Genomic DNA, 18384 nt, shown 5'->3' with positions numbered 1-18384 from the left:
ATACTATACCAACATTTGCTTTTTTCTTCTACTAAAATTAAGTGCATAGAGGAAATTATCCACTTTATGAGAATACATATTTTAAAAGAAATTCCAAACTGGTTAGTTCTCTTTGATGTTCCAGTAATTCACATTAAAGACATAGGTAAGAAGGGAAAATAAAAACAAGCACTTCCCCAGTTCATGTTTTCGGCATGTTATGCAATTAATTTTCTTCAGTTTGACATTGTTTAACTTCCTGCTTGAATGCACAGAATTAAATCCAAGGAAAATAAAGAAGCTGTTTCAGAAAAAGAAAACAGTTACATAGATTAACTTAATTTAAATGCACAAAAAAGTCTCATTCACACTACAACAGAGTAGTTTTCCTAAATTCAGACTTGGAACAAGTTCTGATGCTGGAAAAGGACACATTAGCTGAGTTTGCTTGGACAGGAAAGTAAAAGTGACCCATGCAGAGAATCATGGAGACAGGAGCTGTGATGCAGCCTGCTCTTCTGTGAGCTGAAAATGGAGTTTTCCCAGAAAATGCAGGTTTACAGCAATGTCTCAGGTACAGCTGTCAGCCTCTGGGCCACTGAGGGATGAGTGTGTAAAGTGCTTTCAAGACAACTGTAACTTTCCATCCCAGTGAGCTACTGCAGCTGTCTTAAGGAAATATCAGAGGATCCCAGCTCCTTTTAGCCCTGCTGAAGTAGTCAAAATTGATGTCTAAAAACTGACTCTGACCTTGGTCTGAGATTTACAGAACAGCACATAGTGAAAAAACAGGATTAATCCCTTGACAAACAGGATTGTGTCTTCAGTGAGTGAACCCAGCTCAGTTAGTCCAGATAGGTATCTCTGTCTTGTCCTGGAAAACTTAAAGCACATCTGAATAAATTCTCTTCAATTTAAGGTGAATTGGAGTACAAGGAACTACATATCTCTCTAAAAAAAATCAATGTATAAGGTCCACAAAGATGCTTTCTCTCTTATTACAAAAAGGAATTAAAAGAAGAAATAGGTTCCCTCCCTGTTTACAAAACCATGCGGAGAGATGGATGCCAGGCATAAAGAATATTTTGTGTTGCCAAGTAAAGACAGCCAGGCATCTACAAAGACATCTTGATTTGTAAAGTTCTGTGCTACCAATTCCCAACATTAACCCAGAAGAGTTTGTCAAGAATGAACCTGGATCTGTATAGGGCCAAAAAGCCTTCAAACTATTAATACCTAATCCAAAATATAAAAAAACCCTGCAGGTGCAAGTAGAGCCAGTATGACTACACACAATGTTAAGGTACTTTTGTAGCTCTTCACAAGACCAGGCTCACTGCTGAGCAAGTTCATTTTGTTCAGCCTGGAGAAGAAAAGGCTTTTGGGAGACCTTAGAGCAGCTTCCAGTGCCTAGAGAGGTCCTGCAAGAGAGCTGGAAAGGGACTCTTAATCAGGGAGTAGTGATAGTTAAAATTGCTACACTCTCCTTTTTTTCCCTTTTGCCAGTTGTAGCAGCTTGTGGCTCCACAGCCAGTCTTGCCCTGATTTCCTTCAGGGCTCTTGGTGCATGTACCAGCCTGGCTCTTGGCAGGTTTAGGTTCTGGCCAGTCCATGCCAGGAACCAAATGGAATCTGAAAGTAACAACATGGTGGCTGGTGCTTCCCCTTCTGTGGTTTCCTTGCCTTCACCAGCTCAGCAAATCTGGGTGCCCCTGACAGTGTCCTTGTTATGATGCACTCATACTTCCCCATTATGATGCTCTTATTTTCTTACAACTTCCCCATCTGAGGCCCATCTATGTGATCCCACCATTGCTTCTGGGAGGCCTCAGAAGCCAGGTATCCTCTCCCATCCCAGAGGACACAGAGAGACCCCCCCAATCCATGCAGAGAGCTGGGGATGGGTACTACCAGAGCAGCAGCTGGGATACTCCTGTGCACCCCTGCCCCACAAAAATGAAGCATCAGGTCCCCAGGGAGAAAGGTGATGCAGAACATCCCCTGAGCTCCTGAGCGGATTTTAGCTGGTGCCCCACTGTGCCAGCAGAGGCCCTTGAACCGTGCTCTGGCCTCTCCCTCATTCAGTTCCTGGTATTAACCCCACTGGCACCCCAGCACGGTTCTGGGGGTGCCACTGCTGCTGTCTCCAGGCACTGCTCAGGCTGTGGCAGTGAGCTGACAGCAAGGCCATTGTGCCAGCAGGACAGGTTCAGTGTCCCCAAGAATGGATTGGGGAGTCCCCAGAGCTGACACTCCACGGCCCCCAGCCCTCTTTCCCCCTCCTGCAGTAGCAGGCCAGCAAGCTGAGCCTGACAGGGACCAATGAAGAGGGATTCTACAAGTTTTCCCTGACAGCCAGCAGGAGCTGGCACGGGTGGCACAGAAGGTGGCAGAGGGATTCTACAACTTTTCTCTGACAGCCAGCAGGAGCTGGCACGGGTGGCACAGAAGGTGAGGTTAGGGGTCTTCACGCCCCATGTCTGGCAGTGCACAGGCCAGGGATGCTCTGGTAGCCAGCTGCAAACCACCCACCAGACCCTCATTTACCCAAAAAGGCTCATTCCTGCAGAAATTAGGTATTTTGAGAGGGTACATGATATTAACAGTGGTTCATGTGGCTAGTGGTTCTCACTAGCAGGGATAAGGGGTAACCAGGCTCAGCGGGGAGTGTGGCACTGACACCAGCTGCCCCTGTGCCATCCCCTCAGGGGCTGCACCTGCCAGCTGGGAGATGCTGGAGTTTAGGAAAATTTTTTGGTTGTTTTAGTTGTTTTGAGATTTTGGTAGGGGTTAACCGAAATGTTAACCACCAACCAAATGTTGGTGGTTTGTGCCCACCCAGGGATGCCAAAATTGTTAGGGTTTGTTAGTTGGGATTTTAATAAGGTGAAAGTTTTTGAGATTGTGAGAGTTTTCCTTCTTTAGTTCGTGTAGCTAAAGAAGGAGTTTGAAATGTGTTTGACTGTGTTTTTTTTATTTAGAACATTTGTTGTTTTTTTTTTATTTAGAACTTTTTTTACTTGTTGAGTTTTGTTTAGAAAGGAAGCTATTTCTATTTGTTGTGAGTTTATAAAATATAAATAAAGTTATAAATAAAATAATTTATAAAGTAATACAATAATTTATAAAGTTATAAATAAAAAATAACCTTAAAAACACAATCAAACACATTTCAAACTCCTTCTTTAGCTACACGAACTAAAGAAGGAAAACTCTCACAATCTCAAAAACTCTTACACTATTAAAGTCCCAACAAACGAACCCTAACAGGGGGCACCTCATACACACCACTACAGCAAAATTCTTGCTTGAGAAAGGTAGGATATAACCAGTTCCTAAAGACCCCAACAGTGCACACTCAGAAAGCAAGCTATGAAACTTGCTATTTCCTCCTTCTTTTCCAGCGTCTAGCCTTGTTCTGGCTTTCCTCAGAATTCTGGTCAGCAAAGTCCACATCCCAGCCTGGCTCTCAACCAACACATCATTGCAGCAGTAGCAGGGCTTGTGTTTGGGGGTTTGGCCTCTGGCCATTCTCGCCACAGACTCAAATGGAATCTGAAAGTTGCAGATCTATCACAAGCACATCCCCTTCTGTGGTTCCCTTGATCTCTCTAGCTCAGCAAAACTGGGAAATTCTGGCATAATTTCCTTGCCATGATGCACTTATTTTCTCTCCTTGGAACTCTGGGTGAATAGGAGGGAAGCAGCAACAGGTACTGAGCCTTGTGTAGAGGAAAACCCTGCACCCACCCCAGCTCCAGCCCTGCAGTACCATGAAGTTCACAGACACAAATTGTAGGATCATTTATGTTGGAAAAGACCTTTAAGATCATTAAGTCCAACTGTTAACCCAGCATTACAAAGTCCACCACCAAACTATGTCACTAAACACCACATTACATCATCTACATGTCTTTTAAATGTCTTTAGGGATAGTGACTCCACCACTTCCCCAGGCAACCTGTTCCAGTGTTTGACAACCCTCCCAGAAAAGAACATTTCCTTAACATGCCCAGGTTCAATGTGAAGCCATTTCATGTCGTCCTGTCACTTGTTACCTGGGAGAAGTGAGCCACCTCCACCTCACTACAGCCCTTTCAAAAAGTTGGAGTGCAGTTCTCTTCTACCATCAAACAAACCCATGGAAGAGCATTTATAGAAACTTCTGTGAGCCAGACAGAAGTTTGACATGAGGATCCATGTTTACCCCTGAAAGAATTTTCTACCAAGGTCATTGACATAGAAACCAAGAAAGAAAGAAGGATAAATAAGATAAAACTGCAACTGGCTGCTCCAATAAGCACCTTGTCTGTCTTTGGTGACCAACGAGTAAAGTGTAAACTTATGAATTTTGTAAGAATGTATAAAAAGCATACATGCTATAATAAAAATAGGCTTGAAGCCTTCTGAAAACGGAGTGTGTTGCTTTGTATTGTGACCATCTCAACTACAACACAAACCCAGCTCCTTCAGCTGCTCCTCATAAGATTTGTTCTCTCTTGAATCTGCAAATCACAGCCCCGTGGCTGGCACTTCCCTTTCTGCAGTTTGTATGCCTCATATACTTTTCCTGGTATGACACACTCATTTTCCTCTTGAAACCCTGTGCCCACCCCGTGGTGGGAGTATAAAAGGAGACCAGCAGGAGCAGGGGACCATGCAGAGGAGAGCCCTACAGACACCCCAGCTCCAGCCTCACTCGTGGCTCTCTCAGCCTTCCCAGCACCATGAAGGTCCTTGCAGCTGCCCTGGCTGTTCTGCTCCTTGTGGCCATCTGCTCCCTGGCTGAGGCTGATCGCAGAGTCTCCAGGAGTCCTGCACTTTCCAAGGACGGTAGGTTCTCCTTCCCCAGGAGAGAGCCCCATCCCCACTGTTAGACCCTCATGTCCATGGAGAAGGCTGGGAGTGGATGGTATCACCAGTGCAGGGACTAAGCCTCAGAGATGGAGGGTTTCAGGGGCTGTTCCCAGAGGACACAGCACAGGTGATGGAAAATCCCCTGGGAGATAGGCAGAGCCTCTGCCGCAGTGTGGGGTCTCACTGGGCCCATCTCTCTTCCCTCACAGAAGACAAAACGATGTGCTGCTTCTCCTACATTTCATACCCCCTTCCACACAGCATCATCAGATCTGCCTACAAGACCAGCAACACCTGCTCAATGCCAGCCGTGGTGTAAGTACCCAACATGGCCAGGCTCCAGGCCAGCACCCCAAGGGTGTCCGGGGTTGTCCAGGATGGGGAAGGGCATGGACAGGGACAACAAGTGTGCTACCAGCAGGACCTAGCAAAAGCACCCTGATGCCCTGGCTGAGTGCCTCAACACTGTTTTTCCCAACAGCCTGATCACCAGGAAGGGGAAGGAGATATGTGCAGACCCCAAGGCTCTCTGGGTGCAGAAATATCTGTAGCTGAAGCATCTGGAGCACTGACTCCTCCCTGCTGCTGCCCCAGGGCAGAGGGCTCAGGCCCCAATAAGAGTGCTTGAGCTGCATCCTTCTTCAAAGGAAACATTTATTACAATTGGCATTTACTTGTTTAACTAAATTTTGCTTGCATAAATGCTTGAATAAAATGTTTGGCTTGTCGAACCTTTTGGGTGTCTCTGAAGTCCCTTGCTGGAGCCCCAGCATGATAGATAGGACCCACAAGGAGTCTTTTGCCTTCCCCACTCCCTGGTTTCACTGCTACCCACTGTGCAGAGCAGCCTCATGACAGCCCCCATTCCCTCTCCCCAGCCTGGACTCAGCTCCTGCATCCCAGCATGACCCAGACATACCTGTGGGGTGACACTGGCAACTCATCCATTTCTTGGGGCCCTCTCCACACAGCACACATGGAGCCCAGTAATAAAACCCCTGGGCCACACAGCCCTGCTGAGAAACTGCAAACAAACTCTTTGACATATTTTCCCCAGAGACTAGAGGATCTGGACAGTCTTTGACTACCTGATGCCCCCACTGCTAGTCCCCTGCAGTGGTGGGGCTGTGGTCCAGGTGCTCCTGGGTGCTGCTGTCCCCACATACACACTCGGTGCCACAGTGCTGGCAGAGGAGCAGGCAGGAGCAGGCAGCATTGTCCCCAGCACTGTCCTCTGTCCTCATGCCACTGCCCAGCGCTGGGGACAGGAGTGGGACGTCTCTGCAGGTGACACCAGCTCTGCCCCTGGGCCACACTCTGCCCTGCAGCACTTCTGCTTGGGCCAGGACACACAGAACTATACCAAAACTGGTCACTTGGGGTCACAGAGGTAAAGGCGCTGGAAAATGACATCCAACAAGCCAACACAAGCAAACGAATGGTGCTGCAGCCCCTCTCTATTTCTAAAATTTTTAGTGTAGCTCAAAAACTTAGGCAAACAAATGCATAAAGCTGTGCACAAGTACACTCAATACTAGAAGAAGATTGAGAATCTGTTGGAGTTTATAGAGCATAGAAGTTCAATTTATTTGCAGAGAGCCTGAAAACTCAATCAGTATTTCAAATGACAGACAAGACAGAACCACCAAAATTACATACATATATACACTGTAATACTGAGGCTACAAGAAGCTCTAAATCCTAAAATTGATGTGTAGAGCTGCAGAAGATTTGGGCAAGGCTGATGGACTTCTTTCTGCATCATCAGCTTGCTTCAAAGCTCGCTTCAACTGCTCTTCAATGCAATGTATAGTGCAATGCTTTTGGCCACTTCTGCAATTCAGTCTTACAGCAACAGCTTCTAGGTTATTAACACTGAAAATCTCTGACATAGGAAAAATGTGAGAGAGAAAACACAAAATTTTTATATTACTTACAGGCAAAATATTACAGTCCAGTAAAAATCCTCCCTGGCGCATTGTTTTCACAATCTCATTGTAGTTTAGGCAATCTATTGGTTCTTATAAACACAACAACACTGGATTAAATACTGTGCATTTTCACAGCATCGTAGAGGCTTTTTTCTTAGTACAGCTTGACTTAATTCCTTCCCAAAACTGCCCGTTGACCACTCTTTGGCTGGCTCCTTGAGGAGGGCACACTGAGATAGGAGGTTGGCACCATCAGGAGCGGCTCTCCTGCCCAAGAGCGGCACTCTGAGCACACAGCACCGAGCCCAGAGCCATTCCCACACTTCACCCCTGGGGAACAACCCAAGCTCGTGTCCCTGCCCATCCCACCGCCCTCCTGCCCTTCCCACCGCCCTCCTGCCCATCCCACCATCCATCCCTCTGTGCTGTCCCGGGTACCCGCGTTCTTCTCTGCCACCGCCAAGGCAGCACGGGGGAACCGCTCCCCGTTCTTGCCTTCCACTCCCCGAGCTGCCTTTTTCTTTGAACTCTCGGACATTGTGTTACTACCCGAAAACCTTGTCTGATTAAAGTAGTGGTGTTCGAACCCAGCGTCCCCTTGTTCTCGCACAGCTGACATCAACACCAAGTGTTGGGGGGGGGGGGGAACTACTCACAAAACGTGCCATATGCAGCATATTTAGTGAAGCAAGCCCTGAGGAGAATGCCACGGAGAGATGGGCTCACACCTAACACCTCTCACGCTCCCGGACCCCAAACCAGACTCTGGAATTCCGGCCGCGCCTCCGCCCGTCCAGCACCGCCCGCCGCTCCCGCACGGCATCTCGGGAGTTGTAGTTCCCCGCGCGGCGCGACATGGCGGCCGTGCGGGCGCTGCCGGCCCTCGCCGCCGCGCTGCTGCTGGCGGCCGCCGGCCAGGCCAGCAAGTACTCCCGGGAGGCCAACGAGGGGCTGGCGGCGGCCGACGGCAAGCGGCGGGAGGCCGGGGAGTTCCGGGTGGTGAGGCTGAACCAGGTCTGGGAGAAGGCGCAGCGGGTGAGTGGGGCGGCGCGGGGCGATGGCGCTGCCGCGAGTGGGCTCCGAGGTCGGCCCGGCCGCTTCAGACACTGATTCCCCGTCAGGGAGACGGGAGGAGCGGGCACCTGTGCGTGGGAGAGGCCGAGGCTGTCTGGCCCGGCTCGGGGCTGCGGTGGCGTTTGTTCTGCTCTCGGGCACGGCAGTCCCGACCCGCTGCGCGCAGCCCGCGGCGGGAGCGGCCTCCTCCGCGCTGGGACGGTGCCGGAGCCCGCGAGGTGCTGAGCTGCTCCTGTTTAAATGCAGCTAAACCACATGTCCAGGAGGTGGGAAAAAGAGGGAAGCCCCGTGGTGGGGCTTCCAAACCAAACTTCCCGCCGTGTAGGATCTGCGCTTGGCTCCAAGGCTCGCTGGTTGATGCTTCAGCCGTGTTGTTCAGGGCTGGGATGCTCGCATCTGTCTGGAGGCCGTGGCCTCGCTTCCTGCCCTGCACAGGGCAGAAGTTCACTGCAGGCGGAGAGGAAACCTCCACCCTGGTGGTTGTGTCGCCTACATTCACATCAAGTGATGTAGACAAATGCAACAGCAGCAAATGGGTTTCACCATTCCCAAATGAGACCCTTAATTTTGACAGTGAGTCAAAACAATATCTGAGTTTCTCTCACAGTGGACTACAAAAAATGTTTAATTAAAGTGAAAATACAGTCAAATTATTTCATTACAGTGGAAATATTTACTTAGAACTAAAAAGAACAGCTGCAGTGGGAGGAGAAGAATGCACTGCAGATATCCCCTGTGGACCATATCCCATTGTGGACCATGGGAATGACTGGTAAAGGTTCAGTTCTTTCAGGCAATGAAATATAGTTAACATTAATTTTGGATCTTCTGTATTCTGAATAGCCTGAGCTATTGAATTGGAGGTAAGGCATCCTTGAATTTAGCCAAAAAATAGAATCCTGCCGTAGTGCTGCCTCCCAATGTGCTAAAGGTAGATAGCAAAAATACTCCTTTCCTCGATGGGTGACAGATGGAATGGGGCATAGGGAAGTGTGTTAATGAAACTCCAGCTGTTGAATTGACAGCTGAAAAAGAAACAACAGAGACTAGAAATAATCTGTAATGATAGTAATGTCAGCTACCTCTCACCTTTCCAATTACAGTCTTTTCTCATGTTCATACCTGGCTCTTCTGGAATTAAAATTTGAGGTGCTTTACATCATCTATGTTAAGATGCTAAAATATAAAATGGATTAGCTCTTATCAGTAAAGAACTAAGGGTTAGTAAATTCTATATGTGTAAGCTAGATTTTAGAGATGCAAAACCTACTTAAACTAAGTTTGCCAACATATAAATTTCACTTTTGAGTACAACTGTCACTCAGCATGTGTTTTATAAAGTGATTTTTCAGTATGTCTGGGCAATATATGAAATAAGAGGGAAAACTAAGCCTGTGTGTTACATTTGCTTTGAAATACTTCTATGTGTCAATGCAAAACTCTTCATTCCTTTATTTTGGTAGTGATAGAGAAACTACCAAAAAACAGGGAACTTATTTTGACATAAAAGTTTGATACCGCAGTTTAGCATTGCAACACACAGCTGGAGGAGCAGTCCTTAAAAAAGCCCCAAAATGTTACTTAGAGGGACCAGGAGCTGGCAGCCAGACTTTCCTTTTGTTTCCCTGAGGGGGGGTGGGAAGGAGTGCTTGATCTTTCTCCAGAATCTCTTTTCATAAAGAGTAAATTTGTAGTAAAGGGCTCTTCCCTCTTGAAGGCAAGAGGGTAGGTAAGGATGTTGCAGGTAATGATTGCAGCCAGCCAAACAGCAAATTTTGTAATTATTGTAATGTTCACAAATTTCCAGCACTCATTCCCAGAACTGCCAGGTACCTGTCTTGGATGTTAATGTCCAGGCAGCATAAGCAATAAGGAATAAGGAATGAGTTTAAGGGGCTTGTTTCTTGCCTGTTTAATCATTAAACTTGACTTTGCACCTCTGGTTCTAGTTAGTTATTCCAGCATGTGAGTGATGGGAGTAAAGTGATGAGGAGTCATACCGTTGACATTTTTTACTTGGTATACTCAGGGTCCAGCATGGAATAACCTTAAAGGAAGTAGTTCTTGAACTGAATACTTTAAATTAACTTATGTATTCATTCTGTATTACATTAATGGGACAGGTGACGGGCTTCCAAAAGGTTTAAAAGGATTTATAATGCTTACAAGGACAGTTACTTTATTTTCCTACTAAATTATAATGAGAATTAGAAAAATATTGCTCTAATTGGGAGAAATTTTAATAGAATCTTGTTTTCTCTTAAGGAATAGTGGGCTTAATGTAGTTCCTTAGTATTTATTAAGACTTTAACATGTTTGATTGATGATGTCTCCAAGCTTTTTGTTTAGTAGTTCTGATATTCTTTTCTATGACTTCTAGAAAACAGAAAGCTGTACATGTTTATGGGATTGCACTAACTGCAGAGGGTCTCTAACATAAACTGCACTGTGTAATCTTTTATACAGTAGTGTGTTTCTGATTACAAGGTCACATAGAAAAGATTTTATTTTATATGTGCAGTACTTAGGAGCTAAATTACTTCTTATCTAATTATGCCTGGTTATTTATTCCTGTATTTCCTCAGCCCAACTACATGTGATGTCCATGCTACTTGAATGCAGATTAATATTAAGAGTACATAGCTACCAAAATGCTCGGCCCTTCCATTCACAATTTGTACCAAACCTTGCACTCAGTCTTGAAGCTTCAGTACACAATTCTTGCTGAAGAAAATGATACTTGATGCCATTGCAGCAGTGATGCTTGGGCTGTCCAGGTCATCCTGCACCAGAAAAGCAAACAAGTACATGATTAAGGTTTTTCTTTTACTCAGTACATACTAAGAACCATAAATAAAGTAGTTCCTTCTAAGTGCTTTGTTTCTATAAAGCAGTTCCCCAAAAGTAGATGGTAAAGGACACAACAGGGACACTCCTTTGCTTTGGTATTAGAGGATCAAAAGTTTTAATGAGTTCTATAAGAATTATATTTTCTTGTGATTCTAACTACTCTAGATCTTAGTAATTTCAGTAATCCAAGTGCAAAATGCAGAGAAAAAAATAGTTTAAAAGCAAAATAATTGTATGCAGTGGCACAAGACTAATTAATAGGACAGCCTATGATGGAAACATAAACAATAATGTGGATAGTTTTCTGAATTCTTGTCAATAGGAAGTGCATTAGCTTAAAGTAATTACACTTTTCCTAGTTACTTTAAAATAACCTACTGACACGCAAAGAAACAGCTGAATCTTTTCAGTTTCATTCAGATGTCTAAAAACAATACTGAGTTCTGAGTCTGTGTTTATTAAACATACTCCTTCCTCACTGAAAATGAGAATTTTTATAACATGTAAGCTGGTTTTAATGGTAAAAAACCCCTCAATAGATAAACTTGTGCTAGGACTGACGAGCCCAGGTGGTTACAAGCTGGATCTGAGCTCCCAGGAGCTGGGCATGCAGTAGTTGGAGGGATTTTATCTCCTTTCTTCTCTGGGCTTCTCCTCACCCATATCATCTGTTTTTTGATCATGTAGACACAGAAAAAAAAAAAAAAAAAAAAAAAAAAAAAAAAAAAAAAAAAAGTGGTTCTGAAGTATTAAGATGGTTTGTTACATTTCTTTGTTTTAAACCAAATAACTAAGGTGGCTAAAATCTGGAAGTTCAGAATCAACTCTCAGCAGTACTGCTTAGCCAGCCACATATTAGTCATTGTTCCTGTTTTCTCTGTAGCTCACAAAGTTTCAAGCTGACCTAGCATTCATTTAAACAATTTTTTTTTTTCTATCCTTAGCCTCAATGTCTTACCTTTTTTTTTCTAGTATGTCAGACAGGAGTACCTCTAGGCTTTGTATGTTTTAATGCACATGAACCATATTAAGAAATTATCTGAGAATTTTTTTTCATTTTGATCATAGTAAAAAATTGCTGCTGAAGTGGCTCTTTGAACTGCAAGGCCATCCTCAGTGACCTGGTAGACTGAAAAACTGTACTAACCAAAAATTTTTTCAACTCACTATAACTGTATGGTTAGAAGATGGCCCACAAGAAAGAACATGTGGTGGCAATGGCACGTTGTTTAAGAATTGCTGTGCCATACTGGTTGTTATGTATCTGTACTGGTTCCTGAGGTAGCTCTGAAGCAAAAGGGGACTCCACATAACTAAATACAAACTTTTCTGTGTTCTTGTTAGCTACATCTCTCTGCTGTGAAACTGGCAGAGTTGCATAGTGATCTAAAAATACAAGAAAAGGATGAGCTGAGCTGGAAAAAACTGAAGGCTGAAGGGCTGGATGAAGATGGAGAGAAGGAAGCCAAGCTCAGACGCAACTTAAATGGTAAGGGCTGTCTTGGAAAGAAGGAGTTTAAACTTTGCATCACACACATGCGTGGTTAAACACTTGTGTTTAAACTATTAAATAACAAGTTGCCTCTCTGGACACTGAGCACACAACAAGTTCTTTGCAGGTCAGTAGGGAGCTGCAGGAGCCTAAGAGTCCTTTGCTCTCAGTAATTTCAGAAGAGGTCACTGAACCTGGGATCATCGTGTATTGAATTGTTAGCTTTTCCTCCATGAGCTGCAAAGTCCAGCTCTGCAAGTGACAGATGTAGCCCACCTCTCACCTTCCATACATACATAGTTGGTTCTCATGTTTCTGTAACTTCTATTCTCTTGCAGTCATTATGACTAAATATGGAATGAATGGAAAGAAGGACTCTCAACTAGTTGATACCAACTATATTAAAGATGGCACAGAAAGTGACACACTAGATGATCCAAGACTGGAAAAATTATGGAGCAAGGTAAGATTTCCAGGAACTGGAGTGTAGCAAATCAATATTTCTTCACTGAACTCTTAGCTGTGTATTCTGAGAGCACTCAGACTTAGAAATCAATAGCTTTACTACTCAAAAAAGTACTGACCAGGTTGCCTTGCTCTGTAGCTCACATCTTTCTGCCCTGAGGAAAAATGTGAGCTTCTGCATCCAGACCACCCAGTGGCAGGTTGTCTTTGGCAAATAAAACGCCAACATTAATCTGATTGTGGAGGTGGAGCCTGGGTCCCCTGAGGTCAAACAGAGTATTTCCTCACATTTCCCTGAAATCATGGCTTCCCTTAGTGTGACTGTCACACTGTGTGGTAGTATATCTGAGGCTTCTGGGTCTCTGACCACTCTGCTTGTCAGAGAGCCGAGTCCTCGAAAGCCGGATAGCGTAATGAAATCTTCCTCTATGAAGGCGGGACGGCACACAGGCGGCTTTATTCCAGGAGGGTTTATTGAGGAACAGCAATTCAGGGAGCGAAGGGAAAACAACCACTCCGGGAGGGAGCTCGCTCTGAGAGCGCCGAACAGGGGGCGGAATCGGGATTATAACTGGGACAAGAGAGGGAGGGTCCAGGCATGAAGCGTTCAGTGAAGGAAGGCTTCGGGGGCAGAGTCAGGGTCGAGTGGCAGGGTTATAACCAATGAGGGTAAGGGGAAGGAGCGGCTTCAGGGAAGGAACCAATGGAGGTATAAAGAACAAAGAATTTTCTAGCACCAAGGGATGACAGACATACTGATTGATAACAGGGGAGGCGGGGAACTACACACCTGTCACCTCCCAGGGTAATTCGGGGGGACAGTTTCCCAAGTCCCCTCCCACATATATCTATGCAGTTTTTCAGTTTTCTTATTGTTGTTTATGGATGTTTTTAAAAAGATGCATTTAAAATAGAACCATTTTGTAAACTGCCTAAAAGTGAAATGTATTGTGGGGAAGGGTTTTAAATAAGGGCTTTCTCAACCTAATAGTCAAATGAAAATTTCCAGGATTTGCATTACTGCATAAAAAGTGGAAGATGTATTTTCAAGTTTGGGCAGTTAAAACTGGCAACGTCATAATCTTCAGAAATTAAATAACTCAAATTTTAAGAAGCAATTAGTCAGGTAAATCTGGAATCATAGGAATTCTCCTATGAGTCTAGTGCAAATATTTACTGCATTTTAAAATATTATTGTAACTAGATACAGCTTTGGCAAGCAACATGATGTCTTTGAGGAGCAGTAAGGTGCCATAGGAGAAATATTCCCTAAGCAAAAAAAAAGAAAAAAAAAAAGGGTGTCTGAATAGCTTTCAAAAAGATTCACTTTTGATCAGGCATTGCAGCAAGTATCCCACCAGATTTGTGGGTAGTGCCCCAGCTGTGTGAGCAGTGCTTCCTTAATAGTTAGAGAGCAAATGCACAGCAGTGATAAAATCTTCACATGCCAGCAGAGTAAGGTGAAGTAAAGACTGTTTTTAATATCAGGCTGCATCCCTCATGCAAGTGGTTCACTTACAGTTGTCTGTGGAGCTCCATGGCCCTTATTTCTGTATTAAATTGTTTCCCATGGAATAGGAATGCCAGACACTCTTCACTGGGTAGTTGGTAGCAAGTCCAGCTTTATAAGTCTGAAGCAAACTTTTTTTAACATGATTAAAGGCATCTTATCCATCAACATCTAAATCCTGATCACATACAAATATTAAGAGAATTAAAACAAAAGATCTAAAGAAAAGCTGCACTTAATAATTTTCTAAATGTGGTGAGAGGTGTGAAGACATTTTGGCAGTTGAGGGCTCTTAAAGCACTTGGCCTGGAAAGCATAATGAGCTCATGTTTCTTTCAGGCCAAGACCTCTGGGAAGTTCTCTGATGAGGAGTTGGATAAGCTTTGGCGAGAATTTAAGCATCACAAAGAAAAGATTCGTGAATACAATATTCTGCTGGAGACTGTGAGCAGAACAGAAGGTGCCTGAACATTTCTCTGATGTTTCAAGATCAGTACATCTCTTTTCTCTGCCCATTGTTTCCATTGCTTCCAAATGTCTTTGAAACTCCTCACATTTCTGTCAGAACCACTTGCAGATGCTGGCATTTTCAGATACTGCCTGGGTTTAGTTCTGCATTATCTGCCAAAATTCTTGCCAACTAATGAAACTGTTGCCATTTCAGTTTTCTGATACTGCCTGCATTTCATGCAGGGAAGATGCCATCAGATTAGCAATGATGGCCATTGTAGTTTACATGAAATTATGCAGCAAACATTAATCCACTGCTGCAAAATGTGATTCTAAAGTCTGGAGAAAATGGCTGTTTTATCTCACCAGCTTTATTTCCACTCAACTTAAATCCTAAGAATTTAGCATTTGTTTATTCACTTCAGATTTGGGGGATTTTTGGAGTTTTTGAACTACCAAGATTTGGCCCACAATCAATAATACTTACTGTTCTTCAACAGATATCCACAAAAATGTTATCAATCCATCTGAGGAGAACCTGGTGAAAGAGGAAATCTTGCACAACAAACACAGAGAACTGAAGGAGAAGTTAAGGAGCATCAATCAGGGCTTTGAACGTTTGCGTAAAGTCAGTCACCAGGGATATGACACAACCAGTGGTATGATGCAGTGGCTTTGTGCTACTTTGGGATTCATTTAATTTTTAAAAAATTAAAATCAGTGGGCATAGTCACAGTATCACAGTGTGTCATGTACCACAGTGGGCTGAAGAGATAGAGCCAGCCAGTCCTGTTTAGAGCCAAACACTGGAAGCCTGATGGAAGGATATAGTCAGTGTGTTAAGAAGATAGTTCTGTCTTCCATGCCCCCATGAGAAGGGATGTTGCCCCAGGAGGAAAAGTAAATGAGACAACATGCAGGGCAAGCAATGCCTTTATCCAGTTCCTCAGGTTTGGGGTTTTTTGCTTTTAAAAACCTACTTGTTTTACCTACTACTAGTATCTAGTTTTATCCAGTACTTGGATACATCTCCCTTTTCATCTAAATAGATCTATTAGAAATGCAGTGCTTAATGTCTCTGTTCTTAATTTAATAACTATATGTATGTGAGAAGGCATCTCTTCGTCTTTCATAGAACTTGGGCATTAAAAGCATTGTGTCCAGATTTTCATTTTGTTATATGTGTTTCTTTAGAATTTGAAGAACCAAGAGTGATTGATTTGTGGGACATGGCCAAATCAGCTAATTTCACTGAGAAAGAGCTTGAATCTTTTCGGGTGAGTAGAATTCCAGTGACTTGTCTTGCAGAAAGATATTTTGCCACATGAAGAAACGCTTGCTGTTACTCTGATTGCAGCCACTTCTATATTACCCTCCAGACACATAAAAAAGTCATGCTGCCTTTTTAATACTTCAGATATATAGACATGTGTGTAACAAACCATACGCTGGTTCTGTTATAATCAACAGAATGAAAATTCTGAATCCTCTCAAAACAACTGTTGCATATTTTGAGTTTTGGAAAGATCAGGTCCTGCTTCTTTGTTGCCAATGCACCCTCTTACTTAATGTCTTAATTATGTCCTTGGGAAGTACTGCAATCTGTATACCCAGCAATTTCCCTCTTATGCCTATCTCTTGTACTGTTAACTTCCCATGTTGGAGCTGTGTTGAGCTGACACAAAATTATTGTGATAAAGACTGATTTTCAATGAAATAATATAGAAATTAAGTCATGAGCAGTTTATACCACTTTTTTAAATTCAATTTGTATAAAGAAAAGATTTTTTTTAATCTTACTCTGCATATTAATCAGATTTTTAAGAGGCTTTTTTTAAAAATTTGTCTCTCCCTCAGTCTTCTGTTCTTGTGCCTAAATTTTTGCTTGGTGTTCACTGCCCTCATCTTGTAGCACCTCACAGCCACCCACAGTCTCCTTTTGAGGACTCTGCAGTGGGTTGTTTTCAGCACTGCTTTCAAAATCAGCAGGCTTGTGGTGATGGTAATGGATTGTCCAGACATTTTTTAAGAAGTGGGAAACTGAAGAAGCTTTCTGTGCCTGACTTAGTAAAGTTATCATTAGGAGTGTCTTGGCAAGAGAAAGGAAGGTTTGGAAAGAAACTTCTCTGAAGCTGTGTGTATTTGTTATCTTAGGAGGAGCTGAAACATTTCGAAGCAAAAATTGAAAAGCACCATCATTACCAGAAACAATTAGAGATTTCACACCAGAAACTGAAGCATGTAGAGGGAACTGGAGACAAGGATCATCTGAACAGAAACAAAGAGAAATATGCCATGCTGCAAGAAAAGACAAAAGAACTAGGATACAAGGTCTGTATAAATCCAGTGTTACATACATGTTGAAAGTTTAACTCAGTAGCAGAGGGGAAGAAGTAGATTATCCAGTGCTGACTTTTCATGCAAGCTGAATGACTTCTAGAGAGGGAATTCAAGACACATCTGTTCTCCATGTTTAGTACAGCATACACATAATTGTTCTTATAGTCCTAAAAAGGCCTGAAATCTTCCTGCTCTCTGATCTTTCTGTTCTTACAAATACTCATAGCAAAATCGGAATATATTACTATATTGATAATTTATTGTCTTCCTGAAATTTGTTTTGTGTCTTTTGTTTTCCTGATAGGTAAAGAAGCACTTGCAAGACTTATCCAGCAGAATCTCTCAAGGTCTTCAACACAATGAACTATAAAAATTTGTTCTCCTTCATGGGATCAGTCTATTAACACAAAGGAGTTAATGTGGTTTTTTGAACAGGACTTACCAAGGAGTCCTTCTGAAATAGTAAGGATCGAACAGATGTGTCCTGTAAGAATTGTTTTGTATACTTAATTACCAATTTTCTATTTGCACTGTAAAATTAAATTATTAGATTAAATATTTAGGTTGCACATCTTGGATCATAAAAATCTTACTTCTGAATCAAGTAGCAGCCTTTGAAATAATCAGTTTTGGCAAAAGGAAAAAAAATATGTGAACTCTCAAAGGATTCCTGCTAGTAAAAAAATACTAATCTTATAGTCAGGTAAAGTATTCTGATCAATGAAAGCAAACACTGAGGCACAGGAACGTTAAACAGAGACCAGAAAAGTCTGTATTTCTATTGGCCTATCACATTTCCTACTCAAGGTTACAAAAATATTTTTACTGACTTTGAGCAATGGCTCAGAGCTGCACTGCTGCACTGTATATGAATCTTTCATGTGAGAGGAGGAGGAAGAGTAACAAGGGAACAAGTACTGAGGTCAATTTGCACAGTTTAGTTATTGACTAACATGTGTGTACAATTATCTTGTTCATGGTTGCTTTGGTTTTGCTACACTTGGTCATTAAAAAATCAAAACAAATACTGATGAGGCTTTTTTTTTCACCTTCCCTTTCATATAGTGAGAAGTAACCAGCCCTGTTTTTAAGCATGTTGCTAATTCCTGTAATGTTCATGCACACATTGATTTTTAAGAGAGGAGGGGTAGTTTTGCACCACAAGGACGTGTTTCTATGTTCTGAATAGGCAGAAGGATTTCTAAAGCAGCTTATCTCTGATTGTATATTCCAGCAATTTCCAGTGAAGGTTATTATCACTTCCCCTTTCAACACCAGATTTTTCTGGTCAGAGCTTTGGCAGACATCAGACACATGAGTTGAAATTGTCTTTAATAATGCTGACCCTTTATTTCGAATGAAAGTTTCAAATGAAACTGTTCCAGTAGTGAGGCCAAGGCCAAGGTCCAGTGTGGGTGAATCATTACAACTGCTTG

At 43.1% G+C, this 18384-nt stretch overlaps 2 protein-coding genes and 1 long non-coding RNA gene across 3 annotated transcripts; 2 read left to right on the top strand and 1 right to left on the bottom strand.

The window, feature by feature from the left end:
• The first annotated feature begins 4621 nt into the window (after positions 1-4621).
• LOC110481878 (C-C motif chemokine 5) lies at positions 4622-5567 on the top strand. Its single transcript, XM_021550701.3, has 3 exons — positions 4622-4812; positions 5046-5151; positions 5318-5567. The coding sequence occupies exons 1-3, from the start codon at positions 4707-4709 to the stop codon at positions 5385-5387; spliced, it is 282 nt and encodes a 93-aa protein (XP_021406376.1). The 5' UTR covers positions 4622-4706; the 3' UTR covers positions 5388-5567.
• Positions 5568-6392: 825 nt separating this feature from the next.
• LOC110481860 (uncharacterized) lies at positions 6393-7567 on the bottom strand. The gene is made up of 2 exons (XR_002467330.3): positions 7424-7567; positions 6393-6721 (listed from the first exon to the last, which is right to left on the bottom strand). It is a non-coding gene; the product is annotated as an uncharacterized LOC110481860 (long non-coding RNA).
• A 51-nt stretch (positions 7568-7618) lies between these two features.
• LRPAP1 (LDL receptor related protein associated protein 1) lies at positions 7619-17973 on the top strand. Its single transcript, XM_021550651.3, has 8 exons — positions 7619-7802; positions 12036-12180; positions 12522-12646; positions 14498-14618; positions 15109-15267; positions 15803-15885; positions 16763-16939; positions 17253-17973. The coding sequence occupies exons 1-8, from the start codon at positions 7623-7625 to the stop codon at positions 17316-17318; spliced, it is 1056 nt and encodes a 351-aa protein (XP_021406326.1). The 5' UTR covers positions 7619-7622; the 3' UTR covers positions 17319-17973.
• The last annotated feature ends 411 nt before the right edge of the window (positions 17974-18384 follow it).

The sequence above is a fragment of the Lonchura striata genome, chromosome 4 (genome assembly GCF_046129695.1).
Source record: "Lonchura striata isolate bLonStr1 chromosome 4, bLonStr1.mat, whole genome shotgun sequence".
Classification (NCBI taxonomy): Eukaryota; Metazoa; Chordata; class Aves; order Passeriformes; family Estrildidae; genus Lonchura; species Lonchura striata.
The sequence above is the reverse complement of the archived record's forward strand: the minus strand, read 5'-3'. Positions and strand labels throughout refer to the sequence as shown.

Coding starts and splice junctions, on each gene's coding strand:
- LRPAP1 (XM_021550651.3), top strand. CDS start 7,623: ATGGCGGCCGTGCGGGCGCTGCCGGCCCTCGCCGCCGCGCTGCTGCTG. Junction 14,619..15,108: donor GACTGTGAGCAGAACAGAAG/GTGCCTGAACAT, acceptor GTTCTTCAACAG/ATATCCACAAAAATGTTATC. Junction 15,886..16,762: donor AAGAGCTTGAATCTTTTCGG/GTGAGTAGAATT, acceptor TTGTTATCTTAG/GAGGAGCTGAAACATTTCGA.
- LOC110481878 (XM_021550701.3), top strand. CDS start 4,707: ATGAAGGTCCTTGCAGCTGCCCTGGCTGTTCTGCTCCTTGTGGCCATC. Junction 4,813..5,045: donor TCCTGCACTTTCCAAGGACG/GTAGGTTCTCCT, acceptor CTTCCCTCACAG/AAGACAAAACGATGTGCTGC. Junction 5,152..5,317: donor TGCTCAATGCCAGCCGTGGT/GTAAGTACCCAA, acceptor TTTTCCCAACAG/CCTGATCACCAGGAAGGGGA.